Genomic DNA, 21,587 nt, shown 5'->3' with positions numbered 1-21,587 from the left:
TATTTAATGTACTGATATGTCCTAATTCTTCTACCAATGATTAAACCTCACGATCCACACATTGTTTTAGACTGTATGACGCTTAGTGTACCTAATTAGTTATTGAACCTGTAAATGGCTAAACATACATCTAGACACCTCGTGTACATTTGGAAGAATTATGCCCATTGCTTCACATTTCTGAATGACACTATGTCAGATATTGTTTCATGTGCTTGCACCCTTAGTGTCGTTTGGAAATCTTAATATCTAGCATACTTTAACTTCTGTTACCTACATTTTGCTGCTTTCTAAGATTAAATGAAACATATTATAACTTGTCTTGCCTAGTCTTGTATTTTGGACCAATGTGGAAGAGTTCGATTAGGTTAGAAGCTCTTCAGTAGTCAAGTACAAAGATGTCATAAGGACATATTCAACGTACCTGTCATAAGTGACCAGAATTAGTTCATATTACCACACTGACATATGGCACTTCAAAGACATCATTAAGGTCTTCATAAGAGAGATCAGCACAATTGTTCAGTACGGTAAAGATGTATTTTCCTATTACATTGTCGCCATTTGTGGTTATCGACATTGAAATGTAATGCAATTTTTGCTATAAAACATAATTCCGGTCCCATCAAGATAGGGACGTGTATGTGTTTATAAAAGACAGTATATTCCATTATCTCATATTAAAGCGATTGCCATATTTTACTGTTTATTACATTAGCACCACCGTAAACACCATACACCCAGATCTTTTGTCTCGTGAATTGGCAGTAAATCCGTCCTCGTATTCTTTACAAGTTTAAGCAAGGAAAAAACATCCCTAGTTCAAAGTCTCAAACTTTTGTCGGTGTATAATCTTTTGTGGGATGAAGATAGAGTCACCGATCCTTGAGATTTGTCTTAAATAGAACCTCTATTAGACTAATAATGTCCATGTCATCGGAATACGCTAAATATCAACTCTAATTTTGGGGTTTGAATTTGAGCAGTCCCCCGCCAAGACTCTTATCCATAAATGTTTTGGGGCAATTACATGCTCCGGTTCAGCTTCCTGAATGTCTTGTTTCTTTTTGCAAACTGTTTGGAAGGATGTTTTAGACATGACAGCATGTTATATGACAAATTGAAAATCCAACTTAATGGAATGTTTTCAAGGTTGTCATATCCGAATAAATATCATCAATAGACATGTTATAATTTTCATTAATTTTACAATAGTCATATTTATCATTTACCTTAGCTTTGTAATATGCATCGTTATAATTTGTATTCCTTTTACAATAGCCATATTTATCATTTTCATTAGGTTTATAATAGCCATACTTATCATACTGATTAGTTTTACAATACGAATAGTTATCGTTTTCATTAACAGTGTAATAACCATAGTTATCAGTTTGATTAGTTTTCAATAGCCACAGTTATCACTTTGATTAGCATGATAATAGCCATAGTTCTCATTTTGATTAGGTTTAACATTGGCAGATTTTGTTATCATGTCTGTGACATTTATAAATGACTTATGTTTCATTATTATATGCTCATTTGTTTCCCCGTTAACTTTACATTGTCGGAATCGTTCAGTATTCCCGATACTGAACGCTCGCGACAACACACATATAGCATTCACGTGAATAAAGGAACTACTTTCTATTGCATACAAACTGACGCAGACACCAGAACTTTTGATTTGTAAACAAATCATATACACACCCGTAAAAGGCTCTTTACGTTGTGGTTATTTAAATTTGCTTCTTAATGAACTAAAACATGTTTCGTTGACTGCAAAAAAAAAAACAAAAAACAAAAAAAAACAAAAACAAACAAACAAAAAGCTGTTTTGACACATTCCGCTTTGATACAATGTTACGGATTTAGGCTAGCTACATTATAGAAAAGACGGACGATTATGTCTTTAGAAATAACATACAAGTGACAAGGAATATACTGTATTCTTTATCTGGTGATAAGAATGGCAAAATAAAAGATACTTACAGTTTTAAATCCTGAATTTCCTCAAAATGTTTTTATTAATTCTGTAAATCCGAATTACATGAGCCATGTCATAGGTTTTCAATCTGGGTTATACCTTTCGAAAGTGTGCTGTAATTTCGATGATAAGTGCAATTGCATCCTCCTTATTGCACTTTTAAATGAAATACACATTTAATTCCATAGCGTCTTTTTGAAAATTGCAATTGAAATACTTCATATTTTCCCACGTTATGATTTCAAACATTCAATAACAGAAACAGAAACACATTTGCAGACGTAAACACCCTTCTCCTGCGCCACTTCAATCCGATGTATTTCATGTATAATTTGCACAGATGAATCCAGTCCAAAATCACAAACTTTCGTCGAATCGAAACAAAATACCAAAATATATTCACTCCAGATCAAATGGAAAAGTCGCTGCAATGCGCATTCATTCACAATATGACTGCAAATTTCAATTTTAACTAGACAGTCCATTTTCTTTCGAAAGTTATGTCGAGCGCGACTAAGTTAAAATTTAACTGGGCGGAGCTGTGTGTGCATTAATAATGATGTCATTTTGTAATGTCAAATCTGCGCTTGTGTATTTAGTTTGTAATAAGGCATTCATTCATTTATGTTGTTTCTTGTAGTATATTTTGTTTATATAATTTAACCTTATTTAGAATAAAAAATGAGCATATAATAAAAAGGTTACTGCATTTGTATGGGAAAATATGAACTCGTTTTGTCGGAAGGATATACTGCACTCACAAGTTCGTGCAGTTTTCATTCCAAAAACTCGTCCCTATTTTCCCATACAAATGCAGTAACCTATAAATATATGAAGGTTTGTATTTGGAAGTTTTAATACCATTTCTCTGTAAGCATGTTAATGGTCGACTTATCAATCACAAAAAAATCTAACCGAATATTCTAAGCTTAAACTTCATAAACTTTTAAGATACTATCTGCCTAATGTCTGTTTTCTCCTGCATGAGAAACAAGAAGTAAAGTCTAAGAACACATTCATCAGAAAGACTTTAATGATACCCCTGTTTTCTTTTAGTTGTCTTACGATTATAAGTGCCTCTTCTGCCGATACAAAATGATACATACTTCTACCGATTTTATACAAGTTATATATTGATAGAGCTTTCATACAATTGTACATAGCGATAGAGCTTTCATACAACTTTACATAGCGACAGAGCTTTCATACTATTTTACATAGCGATGGAGCACTTATACAAGTTACATAGCGATATATCTTTCATACAATTGTACAAACGATGGAGCTTTTATACACGTTATATGATGATGTAACTTTTATTTCAAATATTAGAGTCAGAGAGCTTTAATACGAGTTATAAAGCGATATAGTTTTTCTGCAAGTTATATAGCGATAGAAAGTACACGTTATATAGCGATAGCGATCGAGCATTTATGCAAGTTATATAGCTATATAACTTTTATACAAGCTATATGACGATGGAGCTTTCATCAAAATATTTTAAATGCCAGGGACTTAAAGGTTTATTTATGACCGGTAAATGTCACACAGCGAAAGGTTTCTCACATGTTCGACAATTGCGTTTATTGACTAAAGGTCCAACTCACTGAACTGCCTATAGTTACGTCATAGAACCAATGTTATGCATATATTGATTATATAATCTCCAGATTGTATTATGTTTGTATCCCTGTGACATATTCGTAGTGTGTGTAGAAATAATGTTCTTTGGAAATAATTGGTGGGCGTCTCTTGATACAAATTCAACTACTTAGGTCGATTTTATGTTTTTTAAAAGTAGTGATGTGCCTAACAGAAAATAATCGAACATCATTTTTGTCCCTATGCTTTCTGGAGGGAGAAGATACATTTGGATACATATGAACTATTCCTAAGTGCTCTGCTGTTTAACTACAAGGACTTTACTTTAAAAGATGGCAGTCCGTGCTAAGTCTGCATGTAACACTAAAGAAGGGAGTCTCCCAATATCAAAAATGCAAATTAAAGTATGGAGAGAATTTGACAAAGAACCGACAACTGAGGCGACACATAAAGGTATTTGGAATTCTGGTGAAGAAATTAGAACTTCTTCAATCTTTAAAGAGCAGAATTTTCAGTAAATATATTTCACATAGAATACATACCCAATCAGATCAACGTTAGAAATATACCTCCTGAATCCAGTCCTCTCAAATGACTAAAAGTAGTCTTTTCGGTGTATATAATATTGACCAAGGTCATTAAGTCTTGCCCATTACATCCGCTTGCCGCGGACATGTACCGCTAATTTTAAGTTGAGTGAAACGTCGTGTACAGGAATCTTGCATTGAATGAAGTGGTACAAAAGAAATGTAATCCGGAAAGTATTTTAGAGAAAAATAATTTGCTAAAATAAATTGTTTTCTTCTGTTAATACGTCCCTCGATCACACTAATGCTAGGGGAATAATTAACAGGAGGTTTAGTTAACCACTCTCCTAACCTGCTAACAGCGCAATCAGAAGCGATGTGGTTAAGTCTGGGGAGAAAAAATATGAGATATTCTTACCACATAGAATTTCCTGGCAAATTCAGATAAAGGTCGTGCTGATTTCATTTGGGTCTGGTAGCCGCTTGTATGACTGAGACTGGGCCTGCCAGATCCAGAATGCGTCACTGCGAAGCCAAATATCGTTGATTAAACAGTGCATGCCAAACAACTGCCTCTAAGACATCTTTAATAGAGACACGTCGGTCACGTTTTGGTGATAATGCAGAGCACGTCATGCGTATTATCCACTTTGAGCTGTCAGAAAACAGATTCTATATGAAAGGAGCCACATAGAGGTTCTGGCTGAAGGCTCGAATTAGTTTGAATTCAGCAAAGTCAGAACCCAAGAAAGATTTCATTTGGGAAACAGTCTGATTGATTGAAGCGTATACAAGTCAACGTTTTTCATCAAATGGTGATGTCTCTGTGATGACCAAGATCCTCTCCTCCGTGATGGTATAACGTGTTTGATATCATAAAAGGGTAGCCTTTAATAGTAATTGGCGCCAACATTTTCTCGAACAGCCAGAGAGAAACGTCAGCTAATTGTGGAGCAGAGATACTGACAATGACGATATTGCTGACTTTGCACTAGTCCCTGAAAATACGCCACTTTCCATTCTAAGCCTTTACAGTAGAGGCCCATAAGCCCTCCGAACTGATAGAAAGAGCAACGACCGACCAAACCTTGCTCGAGATCCAGTACTGGGGAAACGAAGGTGGACAGTTTGTGATTCCATCTGGATCCAAATAGCTGACAATTCTGAGGAAAGATGGGTGGCTAGACCAGTCTGTATTGGGAATCTGCACATTCTTTGACAGAAAATTGATAAAGCATCAAGTTTGTCGGGAACATGTTTGATTTGTATGTCGAGTTTGCGGTGTGCACTCTGATGGAAGAATTCCATGACCAGAATACAGAGTTGGGGTGATTTTGGACTGCTCAGTTTGAGAAGGTACCTCATTACTACCGAGTTGTCTGACCTTTTGAGCACGACTATACTTGATGACAGTCGCTCAAAAAGTCTTACTCTAGCCCATGAAACTCCCTTGGCTGGCCATGTATGAATCCATAATCCTTATCACATAATCTTGAATAATTTTGAGAGCCGATGTGATGTTTCTAACTATTGTAGATCTTGTCACACTAGTCAAATGATAGAACAACCCAATCGGAAGTTAGGTACGTCTCATCTGACGCCAGCTACTTATTAGAATAATGGAATACTCAATGTTTTGCATAACTATCGAACCTCTGGCAAATTTGGTGTGCAAGAAATCCAAGTTTCATTGGTCTTGTCAGGAATATTTGACAAATAAAAGGCAATACTTAAGCGTGCACCAGTTTATTTCAGTACTACAGTTCTCGAATTATTTAATGTGCTTGTTGGTGCAAGTGATGTAGGGGTTGATAGAGTTTTGCTTCCAGTAGATAAAGATGGCGTGGATCATCCATTGTACTATTTTTCTGAACATTTAAAAAGTCACATGGAAAATAAATGTTCAACAACTTAAAAGGAATATTGTTTTTTAATATTTGCTATGCATCATATGGAAGTGTATATCAGTCTAGATCGTTTTCCGATTGTTGTATGCAGTGATCAAAATCTCCTTTTAGTAACATTCAGTAACACAACGAATACTAACAATCAGATTTTGCTGAGGTGGAATTTAATGCTGCAAGATTACGGCATTGACATTTAAAATATCAATGGGAAAGATTATGTGATTGCAGATGTGCTCTCTTGTGTATAGAGGTACTTTATGACATTAATTTGTCCAATATATATATATATATATATATATATATATATATATATATATATATATATATATATATATATATATATATATATATATATATATATATATATATTGTATACTACTTAAGTATCAGTATTAAGTTTAGGATCAGTCTGAGAAATCATGAATAGTCCAGATGTAAATCCAGTATAATTATTTATTCATATTATTCTTTGGAATAACAATATGCTCACTAACGTTTTGGACTAAAACACTAATTTTGGATTTTTTGTGAACTTATTCAAAGACATTTTTTATTACATCATTGCTATATCAGGATATTCAAGACTATTTTTATATGAATATTAGAACTTTAAAGACCATTGGAATTCATTCGGAACATTCAATATTCTATGACATTTTGATGTGACATTTAGGATTATTTGTGATTTATTTCACGATACTGTTAGTGTATTAGAAAAGTGCTGATATCTTTGGGAAGTATTGACAATTAAGCCTACAAGTGTACTACCTACATTATTGTTTTAATAGGCAAGGAAGCACACTGTGCATGTTATTTATCAGAGAGGGCCGGTAGGTATAAAACAGGCACTCTTACTCTTGCAGAGAACTACTGATCTCATAAAAAATCTTAGGATGATATTTAGTCCTTTGTAGTCAATACGAACTTGCGTAACACATTAACACATACCAGCAAATTGCTGAAGCATGCTATTTTTTAATTTATTTTTAATCAGAAATTTGTCCAAATGTTTAATTTCCTCGAATATATTTCGCAACATCTCATTCAGCTGCTGTATTATCATACATGACAACTGTCTAGCAAGAGATTAAAGGTCATAAGCACAATTACCTTCTGATATCCAAAATTATTTCGCAACAAATACAACCATATTTGGACAAGTAACTCATTCTTTTTAACTATTTACTTTAATATCTTAAATTTCTAATAAATATTGTTCACACATTTCCGTACATTCCTTACTGACAGAAACTACCAAAATAATAGTATAGCGCTCCAGTACTGTCGTACCTACCACCAGCAAAAGTACCACAGTAGACCATTATACAGGTAATAGCATGAACCTTTAGTAGATAAGAAATGACTTTACAGCAGGCATCTCCAAATATACTATGCGCTTTGGATCTGAAGATTTTCAACATCAATTGCGACTACATGTTTCGGGATTATGTTGTTTGGTTCCCCTGCGCTGAGTGTGCAATTGAGATCTCGCGATGTATTAAGCGTTTTGAACAAATGTTCTTTAACAGCGTCTGCGACTTGTTGTGCCTGTATATGAAGACTGGTTTCCCTGTGTTGTGTGTGGCTGCCATCTCAGTATGCAGTATGCACTTTGAGTCAGAAAACCTGCAACAACATCTGCTACTTGTTACTTCTTGATGCTGTAGATTTGTACCCCAGTGACACCACATCCGGGATGTCTTACAGTCCAGTACCAGTAGGGGTGAAACTATATTCTCTACGTGAGTAAGTACAATACAAGAGACACAGCTTATGATGCGCTACATTACTGATACACGTATTAACTTCATTGTCTTTTCATCTTTAGATGGTCCCTCGGTAGTTGGGAGATATCGTTTTATATTATTATGTCTTTGGTTGTATTTCTAGTATGCAGATTAGAGACATACGTTGACTTAGCGTGTGTGTATATGCCATTATCATCGTTCACAAGGTAAAACAAATTCCTAATACATGTTACGTGTTAGTGATATTGATTCAGTCTTCAGGGCCGTGTCATGCTGCTCCATTTTGATCAGGTGCAGGGCTCATCATGGCTTTGGTTTCGACCACATGAATGCTTAAAACACGTATCATTATTTCATGCATAACAGTTCAGTTTGAATGTTATCAATCATGTATCTTCAAAACAGAAAATAAATATTGCAGTTTCCTTGGGCAAGGAAAATCATTCCTTGAACACGTCCTTTTGTGGGAGAGATGACTAGCAATCAAATCCATCGCATTGTATTGTCTGCAAATGCAAAACAACTTCCATTTACAAATTATGGACAATGCCCCCTCCACATCTACCAGTTAACAAGCTGACTATAGCTCGTGTAGTTTATTATTTTTCCCCACCCCCATACCATTTTAGTGCGAATTTGTTTTGATCCCTTAGGCACGTCCAGTGACTGATCACGTATATCAGCATGAAATTAGACTTTCATAATTTATTCCTCATTTGCGAATTAAGAATTTAACTGATAATTTAATAGCAAATGTGCACGAAGTTTTGCTTTTGCTTTTTGTCTATTTTAATCGAGTTCGCATACTTACAGTGCTGGTGTGTCATGCATGTGAATAAGCTACGGTTGATAATTGGTAGTTATTTATTAACTCTGGACTTGGAACTAATAGCCACATCAACATTTAGTGCAACGTACTCGGGACACACGAACGTGTAGTCCTGAAATTCGAAAACGAAAGGCTAGATGCAAAGTAAGAGATACCTACGGATATATATATATATATATATATATATATATATATATATATATATATATATTAGAAGTAGTTTGGCATTATGATGGCAACCAACATGACATTGGTTGGGGTGGTTTCAGATTTCAAACTTGCTGTTTTAGTAACCTCTTATTTGTTAATTTGTAGAAGGTGTAGATGCTTAAAATATGTTTTGTTTGGTACTGACATAAATAGGTGCATGTTTCTGGACAGAAACACGTGCATGTGTCTGCTGTAATAGTCTTTTAAAAAGAACTCCCAATTTACAACCCAACTAATACTCATTCATGAGTACTGAAGATTAATCTAACTTTTATATGGCAAGTATCGTTTTGTATCGGTGATTCACTTCTTATATCGATAAGGTTATAGATATGGAAAAAGATTCGATACATATGCATTAATCGTTTCACCCCGACAGACCAATATATATAAGATGTGAAAGCAACAGAATAACCACTATGCTGCGTAACAGACATTTAAACAGTTCATTGAAAATATGCATCTGATAGATCCACGTGTGTTTGTGCAAAAGTCCCGTTTCAAGTAAGCATCTTTATACTTTTTACTCACCTCAGTAGAATTGTATTTGAAGGTTTGAATTGATAGTTTTATGGAAGAGTGTGGTATAGACATCATGAGTCATGGTTACTTCTGACATGATGTTCTAGGCATTGGATGAAAATATAGCCTTACTGAAGAGATTAATGGGATTAAAAGGACATAACCTTAAGATGAGTCTTCATAGTCAATATAACATCGATCAGTACAGCTCCATTAACATTTACTCCATCTATATTTCATTGTTATTTGCTATAAATGTATGATTAATTTTCACAGTTACATCAATATTTACTCTAAGCGGTAGGTATTCTCATATAGTCAGATCTAGGATAATAATATAGCAAAGAAATACAAATTTGGACTGATGATGACAAACATAAACATGCAGACATCAAAAGTAAACGTGTTAATATGATACAAAGGCCATCGGATCTTTTTTTGTCAAAATTTGAAAAGCACTGGCGACATATTTTTAAGTACTGCCTATTTTGTATTGATGTTTATTCCATCAAATGTGGCATTATCTTAGATTAATTGGTATATATCTTTCTAAATCCCTCTTGTCAAGGTAGCTTAAATGAGACCCATAGGATCATGCAGAAGAGTTTATAAAGATTAACGTGTCCATACCGTTGAGATAAGCTAGCACATGCATACCAGGTCTACATTAACAAATCTATTTAAGAGCATTCCCTTACCATCCCAAACATTCGTTTGAAGTTCAACAGCAAAATAGACAGTCCATGTAATATTGCAATCAATACAAGTGATCCTTGAGATGTAACCAGTATTAAGCTACAGGGAGAAAAGTCTGAACAAAGAACCATTAGGACCCACATACTTCTTTCCCGTTATTGCTTCTAAGGTACCTTATCTCGTTGGAACTGACAACTGCTGTACAGTAAGTTATATAATATTTTAAAACTAAGGTGGCATTCATTTCCAATAATCAAGGGTTATTTGTAACAGTATCCTCTGACAAAGAAGCTCAGTCAAACAATATTAGCCTTTTTCAAGATTAAGTATGACTTTGAGTATATCAAATTGATAAACTTTACATTAACCCGCAATCATATTAATTCTGAGTAATTTACATTTGCTGCATACATATATAACCAACTAAATCAACTTAAACAACTCATTTGAATCCCACTCTACGTATGTTTTCTTCTGTGCTAGTCTAACTTTGAAAGGCAGTTTCCAAACTGTATTCAAGCCAGTCTCAATGTAAATATAATCCAAATTACAGATTTAGCTTATGTGGGAAATAATGAACCCTACTCTCATGCCTATTAGTTTCAAGCCATCCTCCATACATATAAATAGCATTATAAAAGTAGCACTTGCAAGCAGCCATTTACAATAATGCATCAAGGAAAATTATAAAGTACATGCACAGAATTATGGCGGTAATCCCCCTCCATACGCACCCACATTGGTCGTGCTGAGACTCTAATTCACGCTGACAGACGTAAGGTGTGTGAGTGATCGCTAAGGGCGAGTTCTTTAGATCAATCAGCGCCTAAACTCAGAAGAGAACCGACATTTGTAGAAGTTGGAAGAAATTTTATGCACCCATTTTGATTTCACGTCACAATAATTTATCATTTATGTTTGTCACTGTTGTCTACCTATCCACTTGATCATGTACGAGGCTAATCCACTTGAACGAGATATACCTCTTCCAGATTGACACCTTAGTTTACACTAAGGTTCCTTCACCGATAACACTAATGTCTGGCTGGGTTAGGTCAACTTCTCACGACGTAGCTCGTTACTATGTACTATGTTGTTATGTACTTTCAAAAGGCTGTGCAGTGATCGGTCGTTTTGTTTATAACAACGAGGCTTTGTCTGGGGAAGTAAGACCAATATATCGTACTGAAGGGTATGGACAAGTTAGTTCGAGACGCCTTTTTAAGGGATTTATAAGACGAATTCGTCCAAGAAGCTTATTTGCAAAGTCATTATGAATGTTTTGTAAGTATCAGTTCTCTGTATATAATTATCAAGAATAATATGTTTCTGATATCGAGTGTTTTCTGAAGATCAATACCATGCACATTACGTGTACGCAGACAGATGTGTGAATTTATGGGGACCGTGAAAAATGGTTATGCATTATCTGGATTGCGGATTTAAGGGACAAATGTGTTGTGAAAAGGTAGCAATTAGTTATGGAGATTATTTGTGATGATTTTCTGGTTAGGGCATCGGACTTTACCAGATGTGAGCGAACTCGAAACCTGTCCAGAGCAAGTTGAGACAGAAGCCATTGTGTGTCTCTAAACAGCCTGTCACGGGCTGATGTTTTGGAAGGAATACATATATGTACTTTACTCAATGTGCTTTTTTAATTATCTTTGCAATGGACTTCATATCCAGTTAAAATCCTTTAAGATAGCGGCCGTAACTAACATGTACTATCTGAGAGATTGGTGCAATTGCATTCAGATATCTAGAATTGTTGGGAGATAGCGATCTTTCTTATATAATCGCTATGCTTAGATTGGGAACTTGCCAGTCAGAGTTATTACAGGAAGATATGAAAGTATTTGCTATGAGGAAAGATTGTGTCAAATTTGTAATGTTAACATGGTAAATGAATCCCATTGCATTACTGTTTGTCCGCTATATGGAGAAATACGAAGAAAATATTTACCTACCTTTGTACATAAAAATCCAACATTAGAAACATTTATGTCTGTCATACAAAATGATTCTAGTAAAATTTTGATGACTAGTTTAGGAATTTTTGCTATAAAAACCTTAAAGATTAGAGTAACCGTTTAATCAACGACTCCTGTTAAATTCGTTTTTGCGATTACTGTGTACTATATACTTGTATCTCACCCAATCCAAAAAATGCAATAATGATTACTTCCGTGTATATTACTTTCAACAGATACGATGTTCTTTTGTTACTCAGTATAACATCTTTTGTACCGCATGATGTATTGATATGTATCATGGGCCAGTGTCCTGTATTACAAATAAACACTATCATTTTATTGACCCCTAGAGTTTACTCTGGTTAAATGACTTTAAATTTATCCTAATAATTGTTTTAGGTTTAACACCTTTTTAAATAATTACTCATGTATCATATTTATTTTCTTCATTACCTTTTAAAAGAACATTTTAATTTTTTATAAATGTATCATGGATATCTTTAGAAATAAAAACCTTTGTCATTTTTTGAAACAGCTTTTTAAAATGTTAAAAAGAAAACTTAACTAAAATGAATATAAACCAGTCTTTAAACTAAACACTTTAAAGATTAATTAAAATTGTTTAAATTCATTATAAAAATCACCACTGAAATTGCACCGCACAGGGCTTTATTCGTATTCATCTTACTTTACCACGTTTTGAAAGAAGTATTTGAGATTGCATTTGGTATCACTTGTTTCTGAAGTCAAATCTTTGTGACTGTTTAAAACATCTTTGTGTAAACTTTTAAACAGTCTCTTTGGTTATTTGGTAAATCCGTTTGTGTAAAATTTGGAATCAGATCCTTTGCGATGTTTTATAATCGCATTGTACATTTTTGTTGTTGTTGCGTTTAATTATAGTGGGGTGCGCACATTTGTGCATGTGCCACTTTTTCTGACTGCACCACAGCCTGCTATTTGTTCCTGGGGATGAGAATGGTGCCACCTCCCCCAGGCTTTATGGATTCAAGGAACCCTGATAGTTTGGCCTCAATCTGTGGGTCCATAAAGGTCCCTTGCAGTTGAATGGTTGGCTGTCATTAGTTGGAAGGAGAGCTAAGGAACGGTCGTACTTGCTTTACATCGCTGGTTTCTTGTTGCATTTGCCTGCTGTTCCTTGCAATTTTTTTCCGATTTTTAAAAAATTAAAACCAGTAATCAGTACAGTGTTAACAATTTAATGATGGTGCAATAATAGTATTCACAGGCCGTATATCATGCAGCAACGTTTCAGTACTTTTGAGGAAGAGATGACGGCATTCTGATGATCTTCTCAAACCGAGAATATTCTAGCCTACATTTATTTTATTTGTCTCTGGTATATTCTAAGTTTTTCTTTTCGGATACCATTTGTATATGTGTAACGTTGCAGTGGCTTCTTATAATACGAGGCTAACTAGCACATATAAAGGAAGATTGGTTTTACCCAATTTTGCGCATCAATGCTTCATCTTTTAATGGCTTAGTTTGTCTCAGTACATTAAAATGATGGTTTCCTATAAAAAGCCATATTGTAAGCGCAAATTAGTAAATTATTATACACCAGCACGTTTTCTAGGCGAATAATCCAAATTTAATCACAGTCACTAAGACAATACCTGAAATCAAACAGTTTGAAATTTGTTGGAAATATTTTTTAATATGATCTTTTCGATTATATTTGTACTTCGATGTGTGCAATGAACAAGTATATTATTGGGTACTAAACGACCATTGCACTGGGTACAGAACGACCATAGGACCCGGTATAAAACGATATATTTGGGTATGAAATGACTCATTTGGGTGTGAACCAACTGTATACAGAACGACCTGGGTACGGAATGATTTGCTTCGTTCGAGTCTTGGCTCGGCAAAATTGGGTTATGTGCCAGTAAGATTCCGCAGGGTGTAGTTATTATCAGAATTTTTTCCAGGTTCTTCCGCCTCCGTTTATACTGGCCGCCATGTATAGTCTATCAAACTCTGAGAAATGCGTCAAACCCAAAACACAATTGTGTCGTTCATTTTTTTTATGGGGTTCGGGTCTATCGTTATTTTGTAAATGTCTAATTTGATGCATCTAGAATAATATACATGGATAATAAAGATGTCGATGATGGAATCATTAAAACTTAACATGTCTTCGATTTCGTTTATCAATAAAATTAAAGTAGAGTAAATAAATAAATACGTCCATTCAGCCAAACCGTTTCCTTGAATTATATAGGAAAGCGTGGTTCTGATGTTCGACATATAATGGGTAGTAGTTCGATACGAGTTTGGTGTCTATTGTAAACAATTGCTAGAGACCGTAATTCTGAAAGTGTAAAATGCTGTGCTTTTATTATTCGTAAGAACAATGTGCGCGCTTAAACTTGCAATTTCATTTCATCAGTCGGCTTTAAGTTTCTCTTGACTAAATGTAGAATATTTGTATGGAATTATCCGATCTATGTTGCATTAAGTCTCTCACTTTGTTAGCTGCCATGAGCAGGGAGAGGGATTACTGACATGATTCTATGCTAATATTTAAATTATATGCATACATTTTATATCAGTATGTGCTGTATATTCATTTTTCCACAATACTTTTACGATTTTTCTCTATTTGTAGGATTTCGACTGTGTCTTTACAACTTCCAGTATTTATTGCTAAGTTTGTTAAGTATGCTATTACCGTGTCCTCAGATTCCGTATGAGTAGTCTAATATGTTGTGTTTATATTATTACACACGTTGTCATTCCTACGTTCATCCAGTTCTAAATTTTAAAAATTTCGTTTTATAATATTCTGGTGAATACATCCACATACAGGATGTTACAATGTAGTGCATTGCAAGCTGCAAGTGGGCTATTAGTTATCATATCGTTCTCCTTCGCCACCTCCGCTTCGGTATATATTTTCACTACCTCCATGACACTCATCCCGTCAGCCTTATGTGTGTCGCATTGCGAATGACACACATAAGGTTGACGGGAGCGTTAATGTCGTCCGTTCAAATATATACCTCCGCTCGTGGCTTGTTCAAACGATATGATAAGTATGCCACTTGTAGTTGAAAATATCCCGCTATCACGGCAAAATATAATTTTAAAAATTTTCGGCGGGGCGGGACAACTCAAGCGTCATACTTATCATCGTTTGTCTCTATCTTCTAAATTTACATAAACGGAGGTTCATCCTCCATTCTTCTATTTTAAATATTTAAATTATCTTTCTAGAAATATATAGGCGCTCCGCGCCTATATCCAACATAATTCTATAAATAACAATTTATATTTTACTTATATTCCATAAACGTCTCGTTAACATATCGTTAACAAAATTCGTTAACATTTTACTTTATATTAATATACTATAATAAAAAATTTTGCTTAAATATTACAAGTCCAACTTTAGTCTCAAGGCGCATGCGTAAAAATGGCTGATAGCTTTCTTTGGTCAGCAATGCTATTGCTTGCAATGCATTCTGGGTACCAAGTACAAACAAAAATATTTTACGCATAGCAACATTACATCAATCTTACATATAAATACTTTAAATAAAAACTTTCAATATGGCGGCTGCGCCGCCATACTTTATTTTACTCTAACGCAAGATGCATTAGATTAATGTTCCATTATGGTCACAGAGGGCGCCGTTGTATGTGCTGAAAGTAGTGACGCCAATCAGGTATAATATGCATTATTGTAATCAAGGGGACTAAAGAACAGAGGCGGCCTGTTGTGAGGAAAGCAACGTATTATTTAATAAATAATAAGACAATATAAACGGTTCCAAATTCTAGAGTGTCTTTTTAAATCAATACTTCGTATTCGGGTGAAGGCTTGTCAAGGTACCACGCTTCACCATTATCATTCATTAGTAGTCCTAGCATAACATTTTTCAGGTAAGGTTATTATGATAACATCCCTATCATGTTGCAAATTAGTTATTAGGCGAATCGAAAAACCAGACATTTGTTAAAGGTTTTATTTAGGTCCCAAACTTTCCGAGTGATACATGTGTTTTGCTATTAATCTCTCTCTCTCTCTCTCTCATATTTACATAGTATGACCTTTGTATATTTATATGAAATTCCGGACGTATATTTACCAGATAGGCCCGTGATACACCAAATGTTCTGCATGACAACAGTAGTCAGTTTATTACATTTATCTTAATCAATCCCTGACACACGTGATCCCTTGGTGTATCCAATGAACTTGAAAGGTATGTTATTCGCCATATGATTTGTATTATATATATATATATATATATATATATATATATATATATATATATATATATATAATCAGGAGCATATATTAACAAGATAAAGTTAGACACTTGATACACCAAATGGTCTGGTCCGCTTGACAACAGTACTGGTTAAAGACATTCGAGGCATTGTTTGGTCCGCATGACAACAGTACTAATGAAAGACATTCGAGGCAGTGTTTGACCCGAATGACAACATTACTGATTAAAGACATTCGAGGCGACATTCGAGGCATTGTTTGGTCCGCATGACAACAGTACTGATCAAAGACGTTCGAGGCAGTGTTTGACCCGAATGACAACAGTACTGATCAAAGACATACGAGGCAGTGGTTGACTCGAATGACAACAGCACTGATTAAAGACATTCGAGGCATTGTTTGGTCCGCATGACAACATTACTGATCAAAAACATTCAAGGCATTGTTTGGTCCGAATGACAACAGGACTGATTACAGACATCTGATGGATTGTTTGGTCCGAATCGTACGGTTCTGTTTTAATAAGCCTGAACAAGCCATCCAAGACAGCCATGCAAGACAGCCATATAACTTAAGTACTCATGCATACCCTGTACTATATACAGCCATGCAAGATAGCCATATAACTTGATGTACTGATACATACTCTATACTATATACATCCATGCAAGACAGCCACATAACTTGATATGCTCATACATCCTCTATACTATATACAGCCATGCAAGACAGCCACATAACTTGATGTGCTCATACATACTCTATACTGTATACAGCCATGTAAGACAGCCACATAACTTGATGTGCCCATACATACTCTGTACTCTATACAGCCATGCAAGACAGCCACATAACTTGATGTGCTCATACATCCTCTATAGTCCATACTATATAAAGCCATGCAAGACAATCATGTAAATTGATGTACTCAACCATAATATATATTATACATAGGTTTCTCGAAAAGATCATCCATCTTGTCACGTTGACAGACTATTTTACTTGTTACTTACACTTTACACTTACAGTGAGTTGTGTAGCACGTAATGTGGAACATGTAATTGCCACTATGTCGGCTGCTAATTGTAATATTTTCATATTTCACCAGCTATGTGTTGTCCAACGTTACCGTGTTTCCATTCAGGTAGACGATTTAGGTAGGCCAATGTAACATCTTTCGTTTAGTGTTAGTCTCTAAGTGAAGAGCAATTTTATTTCTTCAATAGAAGCCCCATGTGTCCGATTGTTCTGGTGCGTTCGCTTTTACAGATCACCGACATTTCACCTTTGTCTGCTTGAGTTTGAGTCTCAGACTCGGACATCGTGGGTAGGTGAGACAGCTTGCCAGTAGATTTATGTGGGTTCTGTGGTTCTTTCTGGGATTTGTACGGGTTCTTCCTCTACTATATACACTAGCCGTTATGTATGACCAATTGTGACCTGTAAAATGACGTTAAAGCATAAACAATAAAACAACTACGTGTTAAAAATGGTTATTGTGACTTTGAAATTTTTCCCATACTAAACAATAACTGTATATGATTATATTGACTTCGTGCAAAGCAAGCTATTTATTACGTATAAACGACGTAACTGAAAAGTCCACATACTGTAACATTTGCCCTGAAGGATGTTGTTCTATTTGTAAAACGTACAGTGTCAAGCATCTATTGTACATTCTGGAAGAATGCGCACGAAATAATTTATATGGACAGTGAAGTGCAAATGTATAAAGATGAATGCTAAATTTGCAACCGATACAACCCTTATATGGAAATTGAGGTTTACCGATAAATGAATTATATTGTGGACAGGTCTTGAGTGTATCATGCGGATTTGAAAACATTACATGGCAGTAGATCTTACGACCAATACATAACAAACTGTAGAAACAGCAGATTAGTAATACCTTTATTTATGTAGCCTTTGTCATAATCATCGTTATTTTAGATGATTTCATTATAGCCGTATCATTAGCTAGAGTAGCACCGTGTCGTGTGTTGTTATGATGGTGGTAATTTTTGGTGTAGGGGGAACAGGAAGAAGAATTGGGTAAAAGACTTCAACTCAAGGTACTTGTATCTGCTGGACTGGCAAATAGAGAGAACGAAAATATAGATACATGCACTGGAGTTACCGAGATCAATTAAATAACGGAAAGACGTGTATTCAAGCTTCGTAGTTTTGAGGCACTATTTTTACCATTATTCATTCTTCCCCGTTATCCTTTGTTCTGAATTTTATATGCTTGCATTCGCTTGAACAAACCAAATGAGATAGGTATACATATTGCAAGAGAAACATAAATTAGTCGGGTAAGGTAACCTATTCACGACCATGCTTGTTGTTCAATGCTTACGACATTCTCCCGCTTCGGTGGCCTAGTGGTTAGAGCTTCCGCCTCGGATGCGGGATGTCGTGGGTACGATCCCCGGCCTAGTCATACCAAATACAAATGGTACTAACAGCTGCCTCGCTTAGCGTTCAGCGATAAGAGGTTATTGTTAGAACTGGTCGGCCTCAGGTGTCAGGATAATGTGACTGGGTGGGACATCATGCTACATGTCTGCGGCATGATTCTCCAGTACTAGATATCACTATAAATCCCAATCGCACACATATTACATTATCTGCAGTGTTTGGTTGGTTTGCTTATAGCAACGGGATTTTGCACGGGAATCATATAAGAAATACATGGTGTACATTCATAAAGGTTAGAGCTTGAGGGATTTATATTATGTTTTAAGAATCAGTCCTCTTTATGTGATTATAAACTTCACCAAAAAATCCCACATTTATATTGCCATTGTTTAGAAGGGGTGGTGGCTACTATCTTGTCAATGTAATTTGCAGCTATCAGTCTGACTAAACTCATACAAATATTTATAATAACGAGAAAAATATCTAGTCAGTGTATGAAATGTTGCTAAATTCATTAGGTAATTGTGTACACTGATTTTGTCTATAAGTTTGATCTTTGTCTATTCCAGCACCGGTCTAACATTAGCACTGTATTAGGCTGACAGCCGAAGTGCTAATATCGTCACTGTATTAGGTTGACCATTCAATTCACCGAGATTCAACACGTTTTTATTCACAACGTATTGAAAAGACACGATGGCCACTGCGAGATCACAGCAAGCTACGTGTAACCTAGTCTATGATCGGTCACTTAAACTTGAATGTCTACAAAACGAAGGTATGTGATAGATAAGTCATATTATGCTTTTTAGTACTATCAATACACATATATGGTATACCTAAATGTATTAAACTCAATAAGATGAAAGTATATACCATCTTCAACATTTTAGTAAGCATAAATCTAGATGACATAGATTTGTTACTTAATGTTTGATATATGTAATGAAATGTTTCAGAGAATTTCAGTTAGCCCCATTAAAAAGAACGAAGCAAGCGAAATTGTTCGCATAATAATGAAGACAGTTACTCACGTGTGTCTTCAAACTCCACTAAAGATGATGCAACAGGGAGAATAGGAAATTTGAAATTTAAGTAAAAATTGTCAAACAAACAAGGAAAATAAATAAGTCACGTACATATTAAAACATATCTTGTCAAAACCATGACATGTACAAAATATAAATATTTTGCATGTGCAGTGGTAAAGTAATTATTGACAACAACATAACAATATTCTAATAATTATATATGAAGTACGGTATAAAAGACTTGTCCAAACATTTTAAAATAATTTTCGAATACTCTCTAAGTGTGGTAAAATTATCAGTGCGCGTATGCGCGTGTGTGATTCCGATTGTTAACCTAACTTTGACAATTTATGTCATATTGCTACAATATTTGCAGTGTAGGAGTTAATAGTGATGTCCTTCACGGGGGGGGGGGGGTGCGGGGGGGGGGGGGGCATGCCGCAGACATGTAAGATAATGTCCCACCCTGTCACATTACCTTGACACCAGGCCGACCAATCCTAACACTAACCTTTTAATGCTGAGCGCCAAGCGTGGCAGCTGCTAGAACAATTTGTATAAGTCTTTGGTATGACTCGAGCGGAGTTCAAACCTACGACCTATTGCATTCAAGGCGTACTGTGCATACAGTGTCTGTGACATGGACGTTGAAACTGTCCATACAGTGTCCGTGGCATTGGCTTTAGAACTGTGAATACAGTATTAGTGACATGAGTTTTAGAACTGAAGACACTTGTCAGCCACATATAAAAATCTGTCACGCAACCCTCACCCTTTAGCTTTATAGCTCCCATTCCATTGCATACAGAAATAAGTGCTTATATGCCTTGTAAAATATTCATCTATATCTAAAACTGACTTTGTATCGTTAGTATTTCCCCATCCCATAATCAACACTAGTAAATATATATTTTGTAAAACATTTTTACATGGCTGCTCTAACAGCTATCATTATATTAATTCGACAATGACGGTTATTAACTCTTTAATGCATAATAATGGTTAATTTATTGTAATTATAAATCCACCACTCCAATCCCGTGTACTGATGGTATTGGTGTACGTGAATCTGGAGTTTTTACTACTATGTTCCGTGTTTAGGCTGTTATAAATAATAACAAGAGTGAAAACAACAAGCTTTGAAAAATTTAACAAATACTTTATTTCACAGGCAAAAAACACTATAAAAAATGAAAAATATAAGAACATACGGTTTTAAGAATCAAATTAAAAGATAATCCAAGAATAATCCAAGAATTAAATTTTAGAAGTCCTAGTAATGAAATATTCTAATGAATTCACGTTCGAATCCTGACGAAAAATCAAAATTGGAGGCGATGATGTATACTGTAGTCAGTATGGTGCTGTAGCGTCTATAGTTATTTGTTATTCCACAGACAATACTATTCCCGTGTTTGAATTTCCAAATAAAATTTAAATAAATGTATTTGTCCAAGTCTTTTGTATTTGAACTCAAATATTTCCAGGAAAAAGAATTAATCTTTCAGAATCCAAATTAATTTAAATAAACATTAAAATTACAATTCCAAACTGTCAAAACAGAAGGGACACCTTTACGTCCAAGTGTCTAAAAGCCCGACTGCCAAATTTCTCTATAAACAAACATTATACAGTAACTTGAGACCCAAAACAGATTCCCGGATGAGGGTCACGTGATCACTTTCCTAAATAGTTTCGAATGTATCTACACTTCTAATGGCAAGTAGTCCAGCACAGCTTCGATTTCACGATTATCATTCACATATTAAGAATGAATTTTAAAAAAAGAAATTGCTTACTTCATTCTCAATCAAGGCCATGAACTAGGTCAGCATAAGATGCAAAGTTTGGTGTTTACCACTAA

General features: G+C 35.1%; 1 protein-coding gene across 1 annotated transcript in view; it reads left to right on the top strand.

The window, feature by feature from the left end:
- The first annotated feature begins 11,180 nt into the window (after window positions 1-11,180).
- The window catches only part of LOC149784485 (uncharacterized), a 108,157-nt gene continuing 97,750 nt past the window's right edge, over window positions 11,181-21,587 (top strand). Inside the window, exons 1-2 of the mRNA XM_089932567.1 lie at window positions 11,181-11,312; window positions 19,262-19,470. Coding sequence (XP_089788693.1) covers window positions 19,389-19,470 — 82 coding nt within the window. The 5' untranslated portion in view covers window positions 11,181-11,312; window positions 19,262-19,388. The remainder of the gene's footprint in view (window positions 11,313-19,261; window positions 19,471-21,587) is intronic.

The sequence above is a fragment of the Sinohyriopsis cumingii genome, chromosome 14 (genome assembly GCF_028554795.1).
Source record: "Sinohyriopsis cumingii isolate HCF-2022 chromosome 14, ASM2855479v2, whole genome shotgun sequence".
Lineage (NCBI taxonomy): Eukaryota > Metazoa > Mollusca > Bivalvia > Unionida > Unionidae > Sinohyriopsis > Sinohyriopsis cumingii.
Note: the sequence above shows the minus strand (reverse complement) of the source record. Positions and strands in the feature narration are given on the sequence as shown.